At 36.9% G+C, this 27,481-nt stretch overlaps 1 protein-coding gene across 1 annotated transcript; it reads right to left on the reverse strand.

Annotated features, from left to right (window-relative positions):
- Positions 1-224: 224 nt before the first annotated feature.
- Positions 225-27,061, reverse strand: LOC306854020 (fatty acid CoA ligase Acsl3-like; the record flags this gene model as incomplete). The annotated part of the gene is made up of 14 exons (XM_079391801.1): positions 225-382; positions 1,910-2,067; positions 3,046-3,160; positions 3,447-3,638; positions 6,313-6,387; positions 7,464-7,636; positions 7,988-8,127; positions 9,677-9,748; positions 10,408-10,531; positions 11,227-11,377; positions 13,258-13,396; positions 14,078-14,187; positions 20,931-21,108; positions 26,705-27,061. 14 exons carry the CDS (start codon positions 27,059-27,061, stop codon positions 225-227), a joined length of 2,142 nt encoding a protein of 713 aa, XP_079247927.1.
- Positions 27,062-27,481: the final 420 nt, after the last annotated feature.

Below are 27,481 nucleotides of genomic sequence, written 5' to 3' on the forward strand. Positions count from 1 at the left end.
TAAGTCTGGCAGAAGTTAGCAAGGCTAACATCACTTTTGGCACCTTTAAGTATTGCTGGTTATGAGTGTTGGTCATCACTCTGTATGAAAACGTTTCCAAACGATTATGTTCACGTCTGTAACGTCCATTGGAAATTTCCATCCTGATTGGAGGTTGCTATAGTGAGATAAGTAACTTTCTTGCCTGTCCAGTGGTTTTGTCTGGAATCAGCAGGGGTTTGGCTCTATTTGGCACCATACATCCTCTCAATGTCGTTCTGGTAGTGAGTTTTGAGCTCCTTTCGTTTGAGTTTAAAAGCATCTGTAACCAGGCCGGTCTCTGGGGTCCAGGCCTCAACGCTCAGCCGGATCTTCCGTGGGATCTCAAATCTTTCTAACTGGGCTGTTAAATACACAGGAGCAGGAAATGAATCAACTAAACTCAAGAGTGGTAAAACAGGAAATGTGCACAATATAAACTTTCTTCCATAGGAATACAAGTAACATTTCAAGCTTACATGATTGCAAATATTGTGGCCGATATATTATTGGTACATTAATAGAGAAACCTGTATGTGGTGTGCAGTATACAAAGATTCTGCAGGTTTTATGAATGTAAATTTAAGACTTATTTTAAAACTTTTTTAAAACCCAGGTAAAGAAAAATAAACCGAAGGGAACACAGTATGTCAATATGTTATCTAAATGTAAATGTCCAGGGAGTGTATTTTTAAACACTTCAAAGTTCAACACTTCAACAAATCTTCACTACTTTTTAATTAAAAATATGTACAGTAAATAAATAATCTTAAAGGGGTCATCGGATGCCCATTTTACACAAGTTGATATGATTCTTTAGGGTCTTAATTAAAAGTCTATAACATACTTTGGTTAAAATTTCTCAATGGTAGTGTAAAAAACACCTTTTTAAACCCGTCAAAATCAGCTCTGTTTTTAGCAAGCCATTATAGTCCATGTTGCTTTAAATGCTAATGAGCTCTGCTGACCCCGCCCCTCTCTTCCGTGGAGTGACGAGCAGACTGTAAACTACACTGGCTAACTAGCACATTATTAGGAAAAGCGATTTGCAAGCATTCATAAAAACTAGGGGTGGCACGGTACACAGATGCCACGGTTCGGTACGTACCTCGGTTCGGGGGTCACGGTTCGATACGATTTCGGTATGACAGGAAAAAAACAATAAATCTACTATGCTCGGTTTCTTTTCATTTATTTTGAACAGAGTAGTACAGTGGTAATACTAAATCTGCAGTACATATTTACACACAAGGAATAAATTCTTGAAATATGTTTGATTTAGTTAACAGGTTAATAGATAAACAAGGGGAAAAAAACGGTACGACACGTAACATATAGCCTTTCTACTTTTACTGTACTTCTGATTACACTGCAAAAAATGCTTGTTTTCCAGTACAAACGTCTAAAGATTCTTAAATTAAGATACATTTACTGTAAGAAGTCTTGTTTTCTGAGAAACTGATCAAAATGAAGTGAGTTTCTGATTAGAAAGAACAAATATATGCCAACAGGCTCAGAGAAATCAGCTTAATTCAAAAGGAAAACAAGTTTTCTTAGCCCACTGACAGATATTTGTTGTTGTTTTAAGCATAAATTCACATCATTTTGTTCAATTTCTTGAGATACTTCGTAGCTTCATTTTGCAATGTATCTTGAATTAAAGGTGTTTAGATATTTGGATTTCAGTAAATTCTGAAGAAAAATATTCATTTTCTGCCATACACGCAAGATTTAATGCTATGACTTTATGAATTTAAGGATGTGCTTTGCTTTAAGACCTTTTTAAGGCTTTAATTTGTGGAAGGATGAATTAATATGTATCAGGACCTGCAGAAACCCTGTAGATACAGCAGAAATAGTTTGAGTAATATGATATATACAGGTGTTTCACCTGTCAGTGCCGTTTCCGTGATGACTTTAAGCACCTCCTCCTCGATGACTGGGTTGTTACACAGCTCCTCCCACAAACCTTTGACACGCTTCCTGTCAGCCAGCGCCAACAACTGCTTCTGATTGGGCACCACAAAGCCAATCACGTAAGACTCGTCACTGGAAAACAGGAAGAGGCAGGACTAAAATTATTTGTGGGTGTATTCAGCAGAGTTGACTGTTAGGGGTGGATGATATGACCAAATTTTATTTCATGACATGATAACTATATAAATCATAACATTTTATTTTATCTTTGTTATTAAAAAAATAAGAAAACAATTCTAATAAATACAATATAAGAAAGACACAAAATAAATAAACAGTATAAAACACTACATAGTCTTTGCTGCATTAATTAAATATACATTGATTCTTATTAATTATTCAGTTAAAAGCAGTGATTTATTTTCTCTTTTTCAATTGTTTGAAATAAATGCATTACATATTTCTATTTGATTATTTTGGTTCTTTCATATTTTCATTTCAAATGTTTGAAGTGTTTTTATTCTAAAAAAATTTTTTTTATAATATATTATTTATATAACAATTTATTATTATGAGTTAATATATAAAATATTTTTATAAAATGTATTTTTTTTAATTACACAAACAAAACGTATATTTAAAAATGCTTTTGTGCTGTTTAAAAAGTTTTTTAAGTTTAAGATTTTTTATTATATATTTAAAACATAATATATTTTATTAAAATGTTTTTGAAAGTTTAAGATTTTAATATAAATTCTTATATGAAAATATAGCAAAATTTCTATCAATAGACTCACTGTCTCCAAAATTTAATCATAGGTCATTGCAGAAATTACATTTACATTTTTCCGCCCTAATTAAAGCACTGCATAGTTATGACATATAGAAGTTAGAGGGGCAACAGATTTGGTGACCCTGCAAAATATATATATATACATGCTAAATATTTGCAACTGTTGACATCCGACCAAAAGTGAATTTAGATAGCATTAAAGCTATTGTGTGTGAAATATAGAAGGGTTTTTAATAACCTGTTATGTCATTTGTTAATACTGTAACATGTTGAGGGTGTTTTGTTAGTGCAGTACAGGTTGTGCTTTGTGTCGGCACCTGTTGGCATAGGCACAGATGTTGTCAACAAGTGGGCAGTTTTTCAAAATGGCCTCCACTTTTCCCAGAGACACGTATTCTCCCGCTTGAAGCTTCACCAGGTCTTTCTTACGGTCTAATATGCAAACATATACACACACATATGCAAATATTAACCATATTTCATCAGATGCGTACATGAGCTTGTGCTACAGGAAGTTTCTCTTTCTCTCCCTTTTGGAATGTATCCTGCTTTCTTAGAGTTCTTATCGCTGCCCTTACGGGAATAAGTTGACCGCGAGATGTGTCATTTACAGGAAGTACAGGACTAACGCGTTTTATCGTAAAGGAGAGGGGACTTCAATTCGCTCGCTCCTGCCAAAATGTGCTGTCTCTGCGAAGTTCTGGCTAATTTCTCTCACCGATAATTTTCAGACAGCCATCTCCATGAAACTCGCCGATGTCTCCGGTGCAGAACCACCGCTGGCCTTTCTGATCCACGAAGAAGTCCTCAGTGTTCTTCTGTTTGTTCTTGTAGTAACCCATGGTTACGTTGGGCCCGCCGACCAGAATCTCCCCTCGCGGACAGGGCCGGTCTGTGCTGCGATATCCACCTGGATACACACAGATTGCATTATGACACAAAAATAGAGACGGGAAATGGTTTAAACTATAAAACGCAAAATCCAGAAACTCTGAGGTTATTAAGCCGCAAGTCAGTGTTATTTTAGTCTTGTATAGTCAAACCTTTGACATAACAACATATGATTTGGTCCACATTGCAGCTTCTGGCCAAGAAAGAGACCATCTGATTGACATGTAATGGGACCAATCACAGTTTTAGGGTGGTTTCAATGAACAGTTGTAGTTGAAACACTAAAAATTAGCAGAAAATGTGTATAGACTGCTGTTAAACGAATGTGCTTAATTGTGTTAAATGCGCACTTGTGTACTTCAAATCTTGAAAGAATATAGTATACAGTGTGTAATACAGTGTATAATTTTAGTATACCATAAATGTTTGCCAGTGCATCCAGCAGTACACGTTAACAAAATATTTTTAAAATAATGTAATTATGAAATTACATATAAATATGTTTTTAAGTCCTACTTCAGCTAATATATCAGCTATAATATATTTTTTATAATACGATACATTAATTTAGATTCTGAAAACAGTAAGACTCAGTAAGTATAAATACAGGTACATTTAAAAAAAAATTTAATATTGTGAAAAAGGTCAATATTTTTTGTCACTCATTTCAGAAAGTGAAACCCATATATTATATAGATTCGTTACACATAGAGTGAAATATTTCAAGCCTTTATTTCTTGAAATTTTGATGATTATGGCTTACAGATAATTAAAACCCAAAATTCAGTGTCTCAGAAAATTTGAATATTACATAAGATCAATAATAAAAAGGACATTTTAAACAGAAATGTCAGGCTTCTGAAAAGTATGTTCATTTCTATGCAATCAATACTTGGTTGGGCCTCCTTTTGCATGAATTACTGCATCAATGCGGCGTGGCATGGAGGCGATCAGCCTGTGGCACTGGTGAGGTGTAATGGAAGCCCAGGTTGCTTTGATAGCGGCCTTCAGGTCATCTGCATTGTTGGGTCTGGTGTCTCTCATCTTCCTACAATACAATACCTCAGAGATTCTCTATGGGGTTCAGGTCAGGAGAGTTTGCTGGCCAATCAAGCACAGTAACACCATGGTCATTGAACCAGCTTTTGGTACCTTTGGCAGTGTGGACAGGTGCCAAGTCCTGCTGGAAAATGAAATCAGCATCTCCATAAAGCTTGTCAGCAGAAGGACGCATGAAGTGCTCTAAATGTTCCTGGTAGATGGCTGCGTTGACTGTGGACTTCAGAAAACACTGTGGGCCAACACCTGCAGATGACATGGCAGCCCAAATCACCACTGACTGTGGAAACTTCACACTGGACTTCAAGCAACATGGATTCTGTGCCTCTCCACTCTTCATCCAGACTCTGGGACCTTGATTTCCAAATGAAATGCAAAATTTACTTTCATCTGAAAAGAGGACTTTGGAGCACTGAGCAACAGTCCAGTTCTTTTTCTCCACAGCCCAGGTAAGACGCTTCTGATGTTGTCTCTGGTTCAGAAGTGGCTTGGTAGCCCTTTTCCTGAAGACGTCTGAGCGTGGAGACTCTTGATGCACTGACTCAGTCCACTCCTTGTGAAGCTCTCCTAAGTGTCTGAATCAGCTTTGCTTGACAGTATTCTCAAGCTTGCGGTCATCCCTGTTGCTTGTGCACCTTTTCCTACCCAAATTCTTCCTTCCAGTCAACTTTGCATTTAATATGCTTTGATACAGCACTCTGTAAACAGCCACAGCTTTCAGTAATGACCTTCTGTGACTTACCCTCTTTGTGGAGGGCATCAATGTTCGTCTTCTGGATCATTGCCAAGTCAGCAGTCTTCTCCATTATCGTGGTTTCAAAGAACAAGAGATACCCAGAATTTATACTGTAGTCATTAATTGAAACTCAAATGTAAATATTCTAATATTTTGAGATACTGATTTTTGATTTTCATGAGCTGTAAGCTCTAATCATCAAAATTAAAACAAAAAAAACTTTTGAAATGTTTTACTTTAAATGTAATGAATCTAAAATATATGAAAGTTTCACTTTTTGAAATAAGTTACAAGAAAAAATTAACTTTTTCACGATATTCAATTTTTTTTTTAGATGTACCTGTATATTCCTTTTAAGTATATTACTTCTGTAATAGGTTTTTAAAAGTATTCTAAAGTGCATTTCTTTTTCACAAGGGCAGTTCTGCTAATGGCTACTGGTTATTAGCTGGCAAATATTAGTTAACGGTATATACTGTGGATAGTCTCCATTTACTTAAAATGATGCTTTGGAGATTACACACGGCCTCTCATTCTAATGGTTTTATAATAATACTATTATATACTGTTTGGGCCTTTTCTTTGTATTGAGAGCTGTGGATAATAATTTAATGCGTTTTCAAATAGACGTTCGGTTACTGTGTATCATGTACAGAACAAAGCTGATCCCTCCAGAAATAGCCGCTCAAAGTGTCTTCCTTACAAGGTCGTAAACGACCTTTAATGTTTTTTTTCCACTTCCTTCTCTTTTGTTCTGCTGATCTGTCTCTCTGTGTAGCAAACCTCCAGACATATCGCCTGATGAATAGGTAAACGTCCATGACAGTGTTTTTATAAGAGCAGATATATATGTGTGTGTGTGTGTGTGTGTGTGTGTGTGTGTGTGTATCACACTCACCCTCTATCCAGTCCTTCAGCTGAATTTCACAGCAAACCAGCGGAGCGCCAACTCGTCCTGTACTGTAATCCCAAACTACACACACACACACGCACAATAAGTCTATCTATTGGCTTTAAGGTCACAGTTATGTAAATATTTCCATTGCAAAAAAGTCATAAAAAAAAAAGAGTCATATTTCAGGAGTCACCATCTGCTTGGACTGTTCCACCACCGATTCCTCTGAGAACACAAATCTCAATCATTTTACAAGGCAACTGTCCTCACAAATGTTCATTTTAATGTTTCTTCATCAGGACATTGAGTTAGTGACCTATTTTCATTTGGCTGGACGTTTGTTCATATAATTTTCTCATTAACAGTTATTTTAGACATGTATAATCTGTTTACATATTAAAGCGGTCATATCATGATTAGTTTGGACTCCCAGGTCCACAGGTTTTTCTTTGCACCAAAAAACTAATTCAGTTTGCATGATCATTTTCCACCCAGTTTTATCGATTAAAACAGAACAATATAGTTTTGCTCGCTTGCGTTGTAAAATGTGAGCTTTATATGAGTGATGGTGTATGGGAGTGCATTTTTCACGTGTATGCATTTTAATATCCATGATTGTGTGTTTTTAACACCTCTTCTAATTACAAACTGTTCAGAGTGAAAATGCCATTTTTTTTTCCAACAAACTTATGACTTCTACAACTTTCCAATTTTTTAAAAAAGATACCTGCTTATATCAAATAATGACCATTTGGATACACTACTGTTCAAAAGTTTTGTAAAGAAGCCTCTTCTGCTCACCAAGGCTGCATTTATTAAAAACAGTAAAATATTATTACAATTTAAAATAACTGTTTTCTTTGAGAATATATTGTAAAATGTAATTTATTCATGTGATGCACATCTGAATTTTCAGCATCATCACTCCAGTCTTGCTGATTTGCTGTTCAAGAAACATCTGTCATTGTTATCAATGTTAAAAACAATTGTTCTGCTTCATTTTCTTGTGGAAACCGTGATACATTTTCAAAGACTCTGATGAATAGAAAATTAAAAAGAAATCTTTTGTAAGATTAAAAATGTATTTACTGTCACTTTTGATCCGTTTATGAAAATGTGCATAACACTGTTTGAAATGAGGGTGTGGATCTCACGCTGGCTGATGGTCCCAGCGCCACAGGTCTCTGTGAGGCCGTAGCCTTGACCGACAGGACAGCAGAAGCAGATGTTCATGAACCGCTGGGTCGCGGCAGACAGAGGTGCTCCGCCTGACAATAACACTCGCAAACGGCCACCTAACAACACCCGAACCTTCCGGAAGACTAGTCTGGAGAGAGAAGGAGAATGAAGAGTTGTGAACCGGTCTTTTGGAGTAGCTCAAATTAGCAATGCTATTTAGGGATAATTCATTAATAATCAAATGACCCGTTCCTAGAATGTCTTCTTTCTTTCGAGTAGCATTGAGAAGACTAATTGATTTTGGCAGGTTATTTTTGGGATATTTACATATTTTTCATTATATTAGGCTTATATACATCCAAGTCCATGTGTTCTAGTTTGAAACAATAACTTTAATGTACTTAACTTATGAGCAGCTTGTAATTGGCAAAAGAAGCTTCTCCAACACTGGGGATGGAGTGTGTACGTGTGTATTCATGTGTGTGTGTGTGTGACGCACTTGTCACACAGTGGTGTGCTGTATCCCATCGCAAGCTGCTCCATCTTATAGTTGTAGGCCAACAGAAAGAGAGTCCTCTGCAAAACACTCATTTCCTCCACTTTCTGCATCACATTCTTGTAGATCCGATCCATTATCTCCTACAAACAGAGACAGAGAGAAATTATGTGCATATAAAAGCCCCAGACATAACTGATGACATCACTGAAGCATGAGTGGGATTTTTTGACATGGAACTTTTTGTCTCCAGACAAATTAATTTCTTTTCAAAACATTAAAAATGCTTTTCATACATACAACGACTGGAATGGACTGACAACCAGGTTTAAATTTCTCAATTAAAATCGTTAGTTTCCTGACATCAAGGAGAAACATGTCTCATTAAAATGCTGACAGTGTTATATAGTGTGGCGTAACATTTTATTTGTTAAAATATTTAAGAAATGAAAAATGTGAATAAAAAATAATTCTTAAAATCACACACACACACACATATATACTTATATATTTATAATTATTATTTTAATAGTCTGGCATATAATTTTTTTTTTCTTAAAATATTTAAATAAAAATACAAAAAAATTGATATATGTGGGAATCGTTTCTCTATATATATATTTTTTGTTTTATATATATATGATTTATTTTCATTTTTATATATATGATTTATTTTCCCTCCAAATTCCCTCAAAATTGAACCAAAATCACAATTTTAAGGCCCTATGGAATACATTTAATTTATTTTTTGTCAAATTCTATTTTATTTTTACTAAAATTGTGTGTTTTTCTGTATGTCTTTAATTTTTATGGATTCCATTTTAATGGTTTAATTAAATTGTAATAATTTTTTATAATATCTAAATTTATTTTATATAAATTATTATATATGCGTGTGTGTGTGTGTGTGTGTGTGTGTGTATATATATATATATATATATATATATATATATATATATATATAAATAAATCCACCAAATCAAAGTCACTGACATATAATTGACATGCATGGGGCAAGCATAAAACAGGAAATGACATCACAAAAACGACCCCTTCACGTGGGCACAGAGCAATGACCTCTTCTCCCAGAGAGAGAAAAAAGAAAACAAAAAGAAGTCTCTGAAAAACCTTGAAGCACCATGAATATGGTAATCATTCAGCACAATGGCACATAAAGCACTGCTGCATTACCATCTGGTATCACCACAGTATTGTTTTGCAAGGGAAGTGGACGTTGCTTCTAATTGAGTTACTGTTGACATTTTTCCACTTCACATTTCATCACATCTCATGTGACGTGGGAGGGTGGAGAAGTGCTTTCTGGGTATTTTTTCAAAGCTCCCTTATGATTCGGATGTTCTCCCACTGCTCTCAGCCACTGTTTATGGAAGTTTGCTGTTCTGTGTCGTTGTCATTCCACAGGGACCCTTTTGTGCAACCACACCATGACAATGTGTATGTGTGTGTGCGTGCATTCACAGTGTCCTCCGGCAAAGAAAATCTAGAAATTAAACATTATTAATTGTGTATCTACAGTGTGTGAGTCACTACTTGTGTGTGTGTGTGTCAGAAGGATATCCACACCAGGCTTTCTCACGTTCTGTTTACAGCTGTAAATCATTCCAGACAATCACATTCGCTGACATTCAACCCCAAAAGCCCAGAGAAAAACAGAGAGAGATTCAGCCTTACTGGTACTGATGCCATTAAAGTGGGTCGCAGGACGCTAATGTCTCCTTTGCTTCCCTTCTTTATCTTGGTGGACTATAAAGTAAAAATAATGAACAGAAAAGTTTTAATTCATCACAACACAGTTGCAAAGAATAAGAAACTCCCACAGCACTGCACATTTTTCCATTACGTACTGCTGTTGTTGGAGCATTTTCCACTGACAATATTTGACATTTAATGCTTGATTGTGACATCATTGTGTTGATTATGTTGTTATTACAGAGCAGTGCCTTATTGTGACATCATACTGAAAAAAAATTGTTGTAGAAACTATTTTTTAACCAATTGCTAAATTTCACATATAATTACAAAGTAACACAATGAATTAAACATCTTCACAACGTCTCATGTCTCATTAAAATGCTGAAATTATTTATCTATTCCTTAAAATATTAAAAAAATTAAAATGTATTTATTGATTATGATTGTTTTGAATACACTAATCCTTGACATCTTACACTAAAAAAACAATGTAGAAACAATTTTCATTCAGAATTTCCTAGTAAATTTCACAATTAAAAGAAAATGGCAAGTAACATTTAATTAAACATGAAATTTTGAAGTCCTCTAAAACATACTCCAACAATCTTTGTACAACTTTGAAAACATTTACTGTACAATTATACAGTTTCAGTCAATGTTTTGATTTCCAGAATGTACACAGTAAATATGAACAAAACTATGTGTTGTACCTGGTCTGCGAGTGTTTGTGGCGAGGAGTAGCCGATTCTGCAGCCGTGAGCCAAACACACCATCTCAGCGCTCAACTCCAACACGTGAGCTAGTGGAAGGTAGCCAATGTATGTGTCATCCTCACTGCAAAAACACATATCAACTGTCCGTCTGTCAGGATTTACATTTAAGACCAGAACCATTCTTGAGCAGCAAATCAGCATATTAGGATGATTTCTGAAGGATCATGTGACACTGAAGACTGGAGTAATGATGCTGAAAATACAGCTTTGATCACAGGAATAAATTACATTTTAACACATATTCACATAGAAAGCAACTATTTTATTCACAGTATTACCGTGTTTTTTTTTACTGTATTTTTGATCAAATAAATGCAGCTTTGGTGAGCAGAAAACTCTTTAATAAGAAAATATCGTATGAAAGCATTAATATATCTTACCAACTGCAAACTAAATTTACAGGAAGAGCATATTTACATCCAAATTGTTAATAATTTATAGCGAAATGTCCTAAACAATAGGAAAGTAGCTTATTATGTTTTATATTTTAGTTGCATTTTTACTGTATTTTCTTGCTGAGTTCACAAGATTGTAAAAATAGCACACAAATGTCATGTCATATATAACATACGTGGCAAAGAAATCCCCACAGACCCATTGTCACAGTTTTTTCTTGCTTTCTGTATATGTTATCCATTGGGAATCACTGGTTTTCTAGGAAACACTGATAAACATACGATATCCACTAACACATTATTGAATGACAACAGACGGCAGGATGTTAGCATGTACAGTATGTGTGGATGTGTTTCATACCCGAGGTTGGGAATCCTCTCGGCCATGCCGGTGATTCCAGCAATAATGTTACTGTGAGAGATCATGACTCCTTTTGGCACGCCGGTGGAGCCGCTGGTGTACATGATCACAGCCACATCAGACGCACACGGAGGCCGTCTCTGCCTCGACACTGTGGACAGAAGCAGACGGAAGTTACAAGAAATGACTAAATTGCATTATATAAAATATTAAGGGACTACTGTATTAACCACAAGCAATTCAATTTGAACTGATTATATCTAGTGAATGCTTCACTGTGACAGAACAGTGCTTTGATCTCCTGAATGCTTATTTGTGACATCATAGAGCAGTGCTTTGATCTCATAGTTGTGCAATTTTTGAAGTCATAGTTTCATTGTGACGCCACAGAGCTTCTGTACTTAGTTTACCTTCAAAAACTTATAGCAAAAGTAAAAATACATGGATGAAGACAAAATTGTAATTTCCATGTTTTATCCAGAATCTACTCAGTTTTTAATATATTAATACACAGTTCCCACACCCTTTGACAGGTTCATTTCCATGACTTTTTTTCACTTGTGATTAATTTTTAAACAACAAAATGCATTTGATAGATTTCAAGCCAATTAAAATAACTTGAAATATGTACATATACAACACATTTTTAAGATGTTATTCTTTTCTATGAATTTTCCAGCCATGGAAAAAAATCTGAATATTATTGTCAGGGTGAAAACATACAAGTAATAAAAAAAAATCTATGTATAAAGCAAATTACGTTATTTATATTTTTATGTTTTATTTAGAAATTAAACATATTTAAGACAGAAATATTATGACCCAATAAAATAAGGTCTGATCTGTTTTCCTAAAGGAACAGATCATTCAAAAATAAAACTTATGTGGAAAACAAAAGGAGATGTTTTCTGTACAATGAAAGCATATTAAATAAAAACTGAACTACTTTAAAGATACCTTTATGCTGCTTTTGTTATTTTTCTTTAGTGTACAGGAAGAGCTGCATAAACTTGTAATAGTAATTTTAGTAATTTTTAGTAATTTTTTAAATGTATATATATAATTATATATTTTAATATTTAGAATAGGCTTATATTATTATATTTCTATAAAAAATTTAGTTTTAGTAATTTTGCTGTGCTTTTGTCATTTTTATTTATTTAAAAAAAAAAAATTATTAACATTCAAGATTTATTAACATTAAAATATTTTTTATGTTTTTAATAATTATTTTTATTTTTTTTAAATCTATTTTAATCTATTGCCATGGCAACATTTCTCATTTTCATTTTTGAAACAATTTAAGTTTTTATTTTTTATTACAGCTTTATTTCAAGCAATGAAAACAACATTTTAGTTTTAGTTAATAGCAATAATGGTTTAGTACGATAGTAAATGAAGACAAATTATGCTACTATTTGACAAAACACCCATAACATTGAAGATGAGGGATCGGTTGTAAACTTTAATTTATAGTTGTTTGAAGTACATTGATAAGACTATTAAAGTAAAAATATTGTGTGTATGTGTGAATGAATGAATAAGATAAGAACAGGAAGTGGGCGCCGGATGTCAGCAGCAGAACAGAACGTTTTAGCTTTGAAAACCAAATGCCATTTAAGCCATTCCAAGTTTTCAGAGCCATAAATGTGGAACATGGCAATTCGAGTGTGTACATTTGTGTGTTTTGAGGCACAACGTGATTTAGCATTAGCACGCTGACACAGAACAGAGCGAATGTCATGTCGAGCCGAAGAAGGAAGATCAGCTGGATGTCATGTGAAGTCTGTGGCAGTGTGAGAAATCATGACCCGACACACACACATACACCCTATCCAGTGTGTAAACGACTACTACTACCAGCTGTCCAGGGTCAGTCCTGCTTCACAGAGAGCTATAATAACGGCAGAGCGAAAGAGTCAGGGACGCCCTCGACCCTGGCCTTAATTTGACACAGATGGAGGATTTCTCATTCACATGACCTGAAGCGACCTCAAACACACACACACACACACACACACACACTAGTACCATTCTCAGGATGGGCCCCCAGCCTCTTCACAGCCGCCATGCTGTGGACACTGATGCCTCGTGGGTATTCAGAGCCACTCTTGAGTTTATCGTCCACAACGATGATGTGACGCAATCTTGGCACCTCTAGCAAAATATTCTGTGTCAAAATACAAGCAGAAAAACAAAATTGCATGTATTTAACTGATGCATTTCAAAGCAAAATAAAATATTCAGTAGGAGGGCCGTGGTTAATCCATTGAGATTTGGTTGGATTATGGAAAGTAGGCTGTGATGTTATTGATTAGTATGGTTTTCTATGCCTATTGGATTCAAAGGGTCAAGGTTACACAATTTCTCCTTTGCAAGCAATACATACAGTAAATGATATAAACACTGATGGCCACATTATTAAGATTTTTTAATTTTTTTCAAAGAAGTCTATTATGCTAGATTAACTTCTGAAGGATCATATGACACTGAAGACTGGAGTAATGAGGCTGAAAATTCAGCATTGCACCACAGAAATAAATTACATTTTACAAGATATTACAATATAAAACAGCTATTTTGAATTGTAAAAATATTACACAATATTTAGATTTTTGATCAAATAAATGTAGCCTTTGTGAGCAGAGAAGTCTTCTTTCAAAAACATAAAAAAAAAATCTTTATTCCAAATGTAACACTTTCAAACTGTGGTGTATATTTTCAGTTATATTAGATGATAGATAGGTCTTCTGGTAGTCAAATCAAATATAATGTTTTAAATAGGTTTCATCTGACTAAAACAAGTTTGATTACTACATGAAACACTTTGTATAGTCTGGTTTTTGATCACCTTGAGTTTGGTTTCCAGAAGTTCTTTGCTGGTGATGATGTGAGAAACTTCAGCTTCATTGAGTCCATGAGCAATAGCAGGACCACCCAGGGTAGAGTAAAGAGTGACCACTGTAAAACACACATACATCTGTATAGGTCTTACAAAAAACATAGCACAAAATATACACACACATACATACATACATACATATACACACACACACACACACACACACACACACACAGGGGTGCACATAAGTGCGCGACCAAAATTAAAAATGGCTGTGTAAGTAAGTTCTGACAGCGCATTTGCGATACGACATGGATGACAGCTGTTATTATGTTTCCAACTGAAAGCATGATAGGCAAGCCGCTGCCGTTTTCAAAACAAAACTGTGACATTTAATTCACTGACGCGCTTTAATCAGCGGCGCTAAACCCAGAACCGCATATACTTAATTGCCGGCAACCCGCCAAAATAAAAGCTCGCTGATTTTACGTTTGAAAATGATGAAAATTCTAATTCAAATAATAATAATAAAAATTATAATAAAAATATTAGCATTTTATTTTTAAGTTTACTATAAAATAATTGTATTTGTACGTAGTACTCCCTTTTTATTTTAAAATAAAATAGTATTAATCACACTTGATTATTTAGTTTATTATTATTATTTTAAAAAACTAAAAGTGCAATAATATTATTATCACTATTATTAATAAATTTTTTGATAATTATATTTTATGGGTTACACTCCTGTGCGGGAGCGGGAGCGGGTCACCTTAGTCGCTCAAAGCGCGAGGTTTGTCGCAGCAAACAGCGCATGTAGAACCGGCAGGTCGTGACCACCCTCATGCAGGTCTTTCAGGGCTTTGGCCTTTTGGACCTGCAGTAATGCCATGGCGTGGAGGGCAGAGGCGAGACACGGGTCACCCCGCAGGGTGGTAGAGGACACAGTTGCATGGCCACAGACCACTCCACCGAGGGGATGCCCACATACCCCAAAGCGGCCCCACCATCGAGGGTGGTGAGGGCGGAGGAGCCACAAGATTTGTTTCGGGCAGTGAAAGGTGCCTTGCACGAACTTGTAAACTCCTCATGCACTTCCAGAAAGAATAGAACCGGAGGGGGGCGCTGAGAACCAGTGCGACCCCCACCGAGAAACCACTCGTCCAACCTCGAAGGATCAGGACGCGGTGAAGGATTCCACACGAGCCCGACATTCTCGGCGGCCCGGGAAAGCATAGCCATCATCTCTGGGTCTGGCTCAGACAACGCTACCACACCCGAAGGGGGCAACGCAGCAGAGTCGTCATCCCCGGAGAGAGAAAGCTCACCCTAGGATGCAGTGATCGACATCTGGTCGTCAGGGGGAGCACCGAAGCAAACGGGTGGTGAACCCCGTTCTGCAGCGGCCCCAGTCCGTTCCAACGGCAATACCACCGGCTGCGGAGTGCTTGAGAGGTGAGGAACTCCTCTTGGGGAAACCCTCACCGTAATCCTCAAATTACCTCTGACTCCACCGGACGTGACGACGCCCCGGGTACCGGGACGAACGCCGGATCACGGCAGAGGGACTCCGCCAGGTTTGACATAGTGGAGTCCTCTGTGCAACTCCGCGATGGTCATGTCCCCACAAGAAGAACATGAACCATCCACGAAAGCTTCCCCAGCGTGCTGAATGACCAGACACGTGAGGCAGCGATCGTGACCGTCCTGAGGCGCCAGGAAACGACCACACCCAGAAACACACGGGTGATAAGGCATCTTTAAAAAGACACGATCACCCGTGTTGCTCTTTTAGAGAAATTGGCTCTTTCAGTGCAGAAGCACGCAGGGGAGCTGGCCACCGCACACTCCTAGTGTGACTGTCTTCACGGAAATCGTTTTTTCTTCCCGTGAGATCACGACCATCGCTGCTACGCTGTAACGCCAACACTCGCTCGCTCTTTCTCACTCGCAGGATAGGAGAGCAGCAGTGATACACCACCGCTACCGGACCCTTAATGATCACACTGTCAAGCTCCCTTATCCTCTTCCCCTGGTCCCAGCCGCCCTCGAGGAACTCCGTGGGGCCCACATCTTCTCGAAGCTGGACCTGCGGAGTGCCTATAATCTCGTTCGTATCCGTCCGAGCGAGTTTGGGACTCAGCTCATGTCCAACTCCAGCAGGGAGTGCAGAGACGCAAGACCTATGCAGATGCCCGTCGGTCTGCCACCCCGTCTATCGTCCTGGACATAAGGTCTGGCTCTCCACTCGGGATCTGCGTCTCCGCCTGCCCTACCGGAAGCTGAGTCCCCACTATATCGGTCCCTTTACCATCGAGAGGCAAATCAATGAGGTCACCTTCCATCTCCAGCTCCCTGCACGGTATCGTTTCCATCCAGCATTCCATGTCTCATTCCTCAAGCCTGTCTCTCCCTCTGTCACAGAACCCGATGAGCCTGCAGTACCTCCTCCTCCCGAGATCATCGAGGAGCCCCTAGTCTACAGGGTGCAGGACAACTTGGACTCTCGGCGATGGGGTGGCCACCTGCAATATCTTATTGACTGTGAGGGATACGGGCCGGAGGAAAGATCCTGGGTGGCCCGGGACGATGTGCTGGATCCCTCTCGCCTGGCCGAGTTTTACCAGAACCAGGCCGTGGCCGAACCCGTCGCCGTAATAGGGCATCAGGAGCCGCCCCTGGAGGAGGGGGTACTGTCAGAGAGTCACCACAGTCACCGCAGTCTCCACCAACGACACTCACCAGATCCCAATCCCCTGATTTCTGATGACCACCACCTGTCATCACTAATCAGCAGCACTATATCCCTGCACTCCTCCCCTGTTCACTCACTGTCTGGTCTCAAACATTCTATGTAGACTAACCTGACCCACTTACCTTTTGTCTACCTACCAGTTGCTCCTGCACTTGGTAAATGGAGAGACGTAATTTCCTCATCATCTGCAGCTGGGATGTTCCAGTGACAACGCAGCACGGTGTGCGTCAGAAGATGTTGCTGTTTTAATGGCGTAGCATAAATATCTTTTTAGTGTTGTTAACAAAACTGTTGCAAATGAACATACATTTTATATTTAATTTTTAAGTTTTTTGCTATACAATGTATAAAACTTTGTATAAAACTTTTTAAAATATAAAATGTATATTTTTTTTATGCCGGTGTCCGTCAGCGAACCTGCTGGTGCACACCGTGCTGCGTTGTCACGGGAACATCCCAGCTGAAGATGATGAGGAAATTACGTCTCTCTCTTTGCCAAGTGCATTCCAAACGATTACATAACGGCACTCCAAAGTCCCCACTCCAAGGGGATAGGGATGATCACTTTCATTTGGAATTTGCCCCATTTTGGTTTGGTACGCGTACCGTTACACCCCTAACATATGTATAAAATTATTATTATTTTTTATCCTGCGAACTTCCATGATGTCAGTTACTCTCACCTTACTTTAAAATAAATGCTGTTTGTTTTTATATTTTGTTATTCCATACCTTTTTAATTTTGCTTAATGCATATACACAATTTTTGGTAACACTTTATAATAACTGCACGCTATGAATCATTAGGTAAGTTTATTTTATTTTTTTTTTTCTGTTAGGAAGATAACTAAGCCTTTAAATCTCCTTTGTAATATATATGCTTATAAATCAAGAACAAGGCATTTATAGCTGTATTTATAAACTGCTTACTAATGCCTATTAATTTTGGAACAATGCTTTATAAAGCATGAATTGACTATTTACTAATGCTTAACTAATGCTTCATAGTGTGCAGTTATTATAAAGTGTTACCCAATTTTGTAATGTTTTCAAATTGAACTGATTTAATATCAATTTACACCAAATACAGTAAAAACAGCAAGATGGTGAAATATGATTAAAATTAAAAACTTTTTTCTATTTGAATACATTGCGAAATGTAATTTATTTCTGTGATGCATATCTGAATTTTCAGCATCATTCCTCCAGTCTTCAGTGTCACATGATCCTTCAGAAATCATTCTAATATGCCAATTTTTTTATTTGTGCTCAATTCGTGTTGCTTAATGTTTTTAATGTCTTTACGGTTACTTTACTCGTTAAACTCACTGTCACTTTTGATCAGTTAAATTCATGAATAAAAGCATTACATTTATTTAAAAAATTACTTTTGATTTTTGATATATGTATAAATATAATAAATAAATGAATTACAGTATATATATATATATATATATATATATATATATATATATATATATATATATATATATATATATAAAATACACATACAATTCATAAATAAATTCAAAGCTGCACTCAATCATTTTTTGTTTTTTCATGTTCATGGATGCTGTTGTGTAACCATGTCAGTTATCAGTAGTAACAGCACGCATGGCTGTGAAAAGTTCAGGACGAGGGCAAACAAGCACAAGTCAGAACAAACACATACAAACAAACACACACAGTACACAACTCTAATCATGCACACACGAATAAACATTCATAAAGATATACACGCTGCACACACAGTTTTGCATATGACAAAAAAATACGAAACAATCCATGTGCCTTCACTTTCTCGCTCATAAAAACACAAACACGCGGTCGCACTGAGAACACAGGGGGTCGGCGAGCTGCGATCGGTGACATCATCAGTTTGCGTCACTGCCTGAGGGCGTGACACTTCAGCCGTGAGACACAAACAGAGAGGAGATCGCCACGGAAACATCAACACACACACATGATGATAAGCTTAAATGTGTATGTGTGAGCACACGCACATCTGACATAAACATTAACATAACCATGTGACAAAATGCATGTTTGCGACACATAAAATATGAACACAGTCACTCTCTCTAACACACACACACACTTAGGCCTGATGGCAACAAGTACGTGAGCATCTGATGTTGACAGAAACACCAGAGTGCAGAAGTCAGCCAAAGAGAGTGTGTGTGTGTCAGTGAATTTATGTGATGGACATGAGGAGGTGAATCTCATGAAAATATGTCTCCAAAAAATATATATATATATGAAACATTTTTTTTTAAATAAAATTATTATAATTAAAAATGATTACAAATAGATACATAGATATATACCTATATGTTGCTATTTATTTATTTATAAAGAATTGTGATGTTATTTTATATATTCTAATTTATATATTCTAATATACACTTTAATATTATATGTGTTATATAAATATGGGGGTGAACTCCAAAAGTGGGCAGAACCTCCAAAATGGGGTGAAGTCTCTTCGTGCAAAGTCTTTCACCATTGGCTCTGGTTTCAGCCAATTGTTATTGACTTACATTTCAAAATAAAACTTTATAAATTAAACATTGTTTCTAGTTGATCGAAGATAAAATATGCTATATAAATCAATATTCTCCATTAGAGCAGAGCCCAAAGCTCGTGGCCAGTGGTGTTCGGACTAGAATTTTAACCCCTGCTTCATGATATAGCCTAAACGGTAATCACCCACGAGCTCTCCCGCGATTCGTCCCAGTGCAGTGCAGGGGAAAGATTTTACTCTATCACTTTGTTTTAAGCAACGAGGGTGTCCCAGGCCTTGAAATTCGCAGGGTAGGAGGGGGTAGTGACGCTGGGTGTAACTAAAAAGGTGCCACTGTCTGGTGAGGTCCGGTTGGGGAGTTACAGAATGGCCCGTCTCGGCTATCTCATATCGCATAATCTTATTAACTGCTTATCTCCTGAACTGCAATTTTCTTTTCAGTGCCAATCCCGCTGTGCAGCCACTTTCATTGGGTAAGGTTAGGGTCAGGTGTGGGGTAGGTTTAGTGGTTAGCATTTTTTTGTAGCAAATAGGAAATTAAATTAACACTGTGATTGACACAACCAATAAAATCTCTAGAATCAGCTGTGGAGCGGCGTTTGCGCTGAAGTTGATTGGAAGAAAAAATTGCGCTTGCGTGACATGTGCCTGTCTGTCAATGGGAGGAAGCCACGCCCTATTTTGGAGCTCCAACCCCGTTTTGGAGTTCCCGCCCCCATTTGGAGATCTCCAGGCTGCAGGTATTTTTGCTGGCCGCTTGGTCGTTACTTTAAGAAATAAAAAATAAAACTTATTTAACGAAGAAAAAAAATGCTCCAAACGTTTTTTCTAAATTAACTTAATAAAAAAACGAAACGAAATATAGCTAATCACTTTGCCATTACATACAAAACTGAACTATTTTAATAGCTGAAACAGTATAATCTGATTTGGGAGAAGGGGAAAAATATGGGCTCGGGCTGGTAATTATGTTAAACTCTCGGACACGGGCCGGGCTAGGGCCTGAACGTCTCAGGCCAGGGCCTATATGTGAGGCCCTAAAAAAAGTGTGTGTGTGTGTGTGTGTGTGTGTTCAGGGAGGCCCCTGAGCTGAGAAAAATCACGTCGCTATCAGACACTTCAGAGGAGGATTAGTGCAACAAAAAAAAAAAGGAGGAGGTGGGGGGGGCATGTTTATATAACAGAAGTGCAATGAGGACAATCTGACCTCCATACATAACACACAAACCTCTGAATTAGCCCCCTGTGTGTCATAAACACACAAATATGGAAGAAATCTGGCTGCAGTTTTGCACAAGCATGAGAGATTTTCCCTGTGCATGTGTGTCTGTTCAATAACAACAGTGTCACAGATCTTCTCCCTTCCATGTTGCATTTTATACAGGCTTGTAAATCTCTCATTTATGAATGAAACTTAGAAATGTTAAAATTTTCTGTAGAAAATGCCAACGTGCTATCACAATATTAGGGTGTAATTTTGGTGGCTAGGATGTCCTAAGAGGTTTTAAAGGGATAGTTCACCCAAAAATGAAAATGTTGTCATTAACTGACCCTCATGTTTTGTGTATGCGTGCGTGACTCACATGGGAAGTTGTACATGAAACAGGCCTGCGCTGCTATGATCCACTCCGCTCTCGTCTCGCAGATGATGGCAATGTTGTTCAGAGGTTTCTGTCCTAAAGCAGCCAGACCGCTGCCAAAAGCTCTCACTTCTTTATACACCTGATCATACGACATCCAGCGATACTGTCCCAAAATCACCTACAGAGAAACACAAAGGGTGTGAAACGGTTTGTTTTCTGTTAAGCTGCTCTTCATGGCTCACCTGTTCAGTGCTTTCTATCAACTTTTTTCATTTCATTGGATGAGACTTTACAATTTTATAGACCAACAGCTCCTCCTATTGGTTCATTATATAGTCACAATTCATGGAGAATTTACAGGAATCATTTTCTACATATTTTATTTACATTTTTTACTTCTTGCACATGTAACTTTAGCCAAGTTAGTTTTTATTTTTTTCTAAATATACAATTATGAAAATGATACAATTATACTGACCTTTACGATAAAAAATCTGGGTGAAGTTGCAGAATATTGGACAGTTCCTCAAAATATCTCAAAATAGCAAGAAAAATCATTTTTACATGATATGAGAAAGATTCATATACCATGTAGAAATAATTTAACAAATGCAAAGTATTATTATTATTACTGAAGATAATAATATTATTACTGTTTTAATACTATTACTTATTTTTCTCTCCTGTATATAAAAGAAAATATTTGTACAATTTGCTATTTTATATATATATAAAAAAAATCATTTTATATGATATGAAAAAGATTAATACGGAAGAGGATTAGGGCCAAGCAATAATAAAAAAAATAAAACCATCTCGAGATTAAAGTCGTCAAATCGAGAAAAAAGTCTAAATAAAATGTTGAGAATGAACTCATTAAATTTCAAGAAAAAAGTAGAGAAAAACACACTCGTGTCATGTTCATTTCATCTCGGAGGTTGGAGAGTAAAGCACTGGGGAGTGTCGTATGATACAATCAACGGGGTTCGAGTCCTTTTGTCAAACTCACTTTTCTTAATTTTCTCATCACACATCACATCGGGAAAGTGGAAATCAATTGCTTAACGAGTGTTTAATAATAATGTATTAATTAGGTAGATTTAATGTGTTACTACAGTAAATCCATTTTAAACATTAATTTGTGGATTGAAAAGTATTCTAACTGCATTGTTATCACACAGTGTTTCTCCTGTTTTCCGCATCAGTGTTGTTGAGAATGGTAGTGCAGTTTCATCTGCCTAGAAACTAGTTTAAATCATCTGTGGTTTGTATAGGAGAGCTCTGCACTCGAACGCTTCTCACAGCGCTGTTCAGTGGTCGAGACCTGTCAGCGAGTAAACGCATTTGTTCTGAGCTTGCGCTGTGCTGTCTTTAGTAGGGATGGGTATCGTTAAGGTTTTAACGGTATTACTACTCTTATCGATACTGCTTATCGATCCGGTACTTTAACCTGTATTCTTATCGGTACTTTTTGTTTTACTTTGTTTCTTTGTTCATATTCTTACAGTATCTTATCTTATGTATATAAAACACAAAAAATGCCTGCACTTCATCAATTTGTAAATGCACCAGTGTGCAGGTATTTTATATACATAAGATAAGATACAGTAAGAATATGAACAAAGAAACAAAGTAAAACAAACTGACAAATACAATAAAACAAACACACAAACGAAATGAAATAAACAGTGCTTTCATTTTTCCATGAAGGTCTACTAATATTAATGTTCAGGTAAGTAATAGTTACAAAAGTAATCAAATGTAAATGAGTACTGCATAGTTTTCACTGTATGTACTGATAGATTTATGTTTATTAAAGCTATAACGTTGTTCAGATTAAGAGCTGTGGGTGATTTTCTCTTTGCATTTTGTTCTTTGATTAACATTGATGGCTCAAGCTCCAGTCTGACACTTTAAGACAATATACTGACACGCATCGGATTTTCTCCCAACTGTTCTCGTCCACTTAAAACATAAAAGTGAAGACTCTCATAACCGGCCATTTTGACACATTGTGTGTGTATTTTTTGGCATATTTTTGTCTGTTATTTCGACTTTCATGTTGCGTGCTGAAGCTCCGCGTGAGCGCGATCTGGCTTCTGAATTGCGCATAGCAAAAATGCATCATAGACAAATGTTTGAATATTATTGCACATAAAAACAGCTGGCGACATTATATATATATATATAGAGAGAGAGCGAGAGAGAGAGAGAGAGAGAGCAACAATAAATGTATGTGTGTTTTCTTAATTTCTCCAATACCGACAGAAGTACCGATAACGTCAGTGCTTATCGATACTCCGGTCTTTCATAATTTAGCCCCGAGACCGATTTAATACCGAGTTTCAGTACCCATCCCTAGTCTTTAGGCAGAGCTAATAATGATCCTTGCAGCGCGCTTCACACGAGTAGCGCTCTTCCGCTTTCGGTGCGCTAGAGAAATGACAGCCAAATGAGTTATCAAATTGTTGTCAACTGCATGATTTGTAAATTTTGATTGGCGGGCCACATATAACAGCCTACATTTCAATAGACAAGCTGTGGGCCGTTTGAAATTCATCCACTGGCCGTATTTGGCCCGTGGCCGGACTTTGGACACCCCTGTCATAAATGCTATTTAAAGGGGTCATGGGATGCAAAATTCACTTTTTAAGTTGTTTGAACATAAATGTGTGTTGGAAGTGTGTGTACAAATCCATCCTATAATGATAAAAATCCACTCAGTGTTTTTTTTTAAATCACGATTTTAAAATCCTCTTTCTCAAATCAGGCTGCTCTGAGATTCCTGTCAGAATGACGTAGTTCTGTACAGGCCCCTCCCACGATAATTGATTGACAAGACCGTCTTACCTTAGCCCCGCCCTGAGTGAGCTGAGAGCCACTGTTCTGAGACTCCGGTGCAGGGGAAGACAAGAATGTCTCCGATTGAGCGATTGAGGTGTTTTGCTGTTGGATGTAATAATGAATAAAGCAGTCATCATTTACTCCCGACATCTGAGCCGCTGAAGACGCAGAGGATTAACATTACTTTTGTTTTGAAGTGAATGCGCCGATCCCCGATCTGCCTAAATGTGTCTATGTTTGCGCGAATCATTTGTGATCCAGCTTCATCTACAGAAGAAGTGAGTATAACTTTTTTTATGAATCTTTGCAAATCGCCTTTCCTAATAACGTGATAGTTAGCCAGTTCCGCGGCTAATGTAAACAGTACTGCTCGTCACCCCATGGAAGAGAGGGGCGGGCTCAGCAAAGCTCATTAGCATTTAAAGCAACCTGGACTAAAAAACGGCTTGATGAAAACAGCTGATTTTGACAGGGTAAAGAAGGTGTTTTTTATACTACCATTGAGAAATTTTAAACAAAGTATGTTAGACTTTTCAGTAAGACCCTAAAAAAAATCATATCAACTTGTGGAAAATGGGCATCCGATGACCCCTTTAAAGTGAAAATAGTTATGTACTATTTATTCTAATTGACAACAGCAGCATTTTAGATATGTGCTATTTACACTAAACGTAAATAGAATGGCTATTTTCACTATGTTACAGTAGCAGATCTTTGCAATAAGTGTAAATAGTAGCTTATTAGATGCTATTTATGCTTATAAATAGTGGCAGATACTATTTGCACCTCAGTATTGTACATTAACAGGATGCAATAATAACATTGATTTTGAGAACAAATATTTTATTTATTGAAATTATTAAATAGATGCTGCCTTATTGGGACAGCAAAGCCCTCCCTATAGCCTGCCTGCACCTAATTAATATTATTAAACACTCATTAAGCAATTGATTTCCACTTTTCCGATGTGATATATGATGAGAAAAGGAAGAAAAGCAAGTTTGGCGAAAGATGAACTCGAACCCATTCGTTTGTATCAAGCACTACTCCCCAGTGCATTACTCTCCAACCTATGCCACTGCAGATGCTGAATTTCATGTGTCCAACAAGATAAAATGAACATGACGTGTGTTTTTCTTGACCTTTTTCTCAAAATTTAACGAGTTTAATCTCAAAATTTTATCTTGACTTTTCTCTTGAAATTTTACGATTTTTTTCACGAAATTTAACAACTTTAATTTCAAGATGGTTATTATTTCTTTTTATTTATTTCTTGGCCCTAATCCTCTTCCGTAGATTAATTTATTATGTGGACATACTTTAATTTTTATAAATGTAAAGTTTTATTATTATTGATATTATTACTGAGGATAGCAGTATTATTATTATTATTTTTAACACTATTATTTCTATATTTATTTTTTTATCTCTTGTATTGTACTGCTGTCTGTCAATGACTCGTTGTGCACTAGATAAATAAACTTGAATCTTAACTCCCTCGACCCCCATTTAAACTATCTGCTCAGTATTCAGAAAATTTGCAAGGATATTGTTATTTTTACATGCAAATGTTATTATTTACATACAATAATCTTAAAGGTACAGACACAAAAGCAGTCTCTTAAATTAAAAAAAAAAATTATAAAAAATTTAAATTGTGCCTTCAGGATAAAAATTAAATTGTGCAGAGAAGTCAGATTTGTGTTTCAGACGTTGCTGTGGCGTATTCAAACACAGTAGAACCAGGATAGTGTAAGAATAAAGCACTCTCTTAAACAATGTTAGCACAAAATCAACACAGCAAGCAGAAACAAACATCCAACAGTTGTCTGGGATGCATAATCAAACCCTACTCATGTTGCACAACAGCAGCAGTGGCACATGTTTGGCAGCTTTAGTTGAGTAACAGCAGCGTGACAGCAAAGTATTATCACCATCAGAACTGAGAGATCATTCACATGCTGCAGGTCAGTTTGTTACAGACCAGCTGACTTCAAGGGTCTTTTTGAGTTTGATGTATTACGTAGACAAGTTCAAAAATGCAAAACAAAATTAGTCCACTCAGAACATTTTTTAAAACTAAACTGCAAAGACAAGTCATTCAAAATCACATTTATGGCATTAGCAATTTAACCTTAGGCCCACATTTTCAATATTTTTATTATGATTTGTCCAATATTTAAATATATGTTTGTAATTGCAATATTTGAATATATGTTTCTTATAATTTGTCCAATATTTGAATATATATTTGTTATGACTTATTTAAATATAAAACACACACTACCAGCCAAAGGTTTGGAATAATTAAGATCTTTTCATGTTTTTGCAAGAATTTTCTTATGCTCATCAATGTTGCATTAATTTGAATGCCTTAAATTCACCAAAAGATGGCTAATTGATAATAATTGGACAGCACATCGGCATATTAGGATGATTTCTGAAGGATCATGTGACACTGAAGGAAATTCAGTTTTCCATGACAGGAATAAATTATATTTTAAAATATATTCAACTAGAAAACAGTTAATTTAAATTGTAATAATATTTCATAATATTAATGTTTTTACTGTACTTTTGATCAAATAAATGCAGCCTTGGTAAGCATAAGAAACTTTTTTTTAAAACATATTTTAAAAAACGTGTCCAGTTGTGTTTATTATAATATGCCCAAATGTAGCATAGCGCACATTTAATTTTGTGTCTAGTTGTTTCTAAATTATTTTAGAAAGGTATTTTTGCATCTAAATTGATCAAGTTTTCAAGCAAGTTTTCAATGACTGAAATATGTTCATGAGAACTAAATAATGACTTTGGTAAAGCTTTAACTAACAATATAAGTGGACATCAGGGGAAATGACATGAAAAAAGTGCTGCTCCTTTAACACATCTGAGAGAGTTTTGAAGGGCTTACAGGGGATGATACGCACCTTCTTGAAGACTCTTCCATCCTCCTGAGTTTCATCTTCCTTACTCAGCAGATCTCTGGTTCCCAGGCAGTCGAAGTGAGGAAAGCGGCATACGGACGATTCAAACACCCGGTCGAGTGTGTTCACCCCGGGCTGTAGACATGTGGCCAGCGTCCTCAGCGCTCCGACGTCCCGGTATGGTCCCGAAGGGTGTCCGCTCACAGAACGGGCCTTCAACCTCCGCGAGCTCTCTGAGAACGACTGCGAGTCGGACGATCTCAGCAACAGGTATGGCAGGTATGAGATAAGAGAGTACAGCCAAACTACCAGCCTGAATATGATGACCACTACTGGACTCACATCCTGCTTCAGCCTCATTCTGACTCAGTGAAACAGAAAGACACATGCGAAATGTGAAGAGCGAGAGGATGACAAACAATGTCACTTTCTCCAAGGTTGTCCTGCAGCTTCCTCTCTGATGGGTCAGTGAAGTCTCTTGTTTCTAAACAAGAAATGCAAGCGGTCAATCTTCAAAGCTGTTAAACACAAACTAACACCAAACAGCATCAGAACATTCCATTAAAGATCATTAGATTTAAGTTTCACAATGTGGACCCTTTTGACCCCGTCTACCTCAACAAAGAAGCATGGAGCCATGAGAGGAGAGACGGATTAGAAAGTGGTACAAATATCAGTGTGTAACGTCAGATTCTCAGCCAAGATTTCAGAATAAATCCAAAAGTGGGTGAAAGGTGACATCAAACTAAGCATGTGCATGAGTTTTTATGAGTGCCGGTG

This window comes from Barbus barbus, assembly GCF_936440315.1.
Source record: "Barbus barbus genome assembly, chromosome: 34".
Taxonomy (NCBI): Eukaryota; Metazoa; Chordata; class Actinopteri; order Cypriniformes; family Cyprinidae; genus Barbus; species Barbus barbus.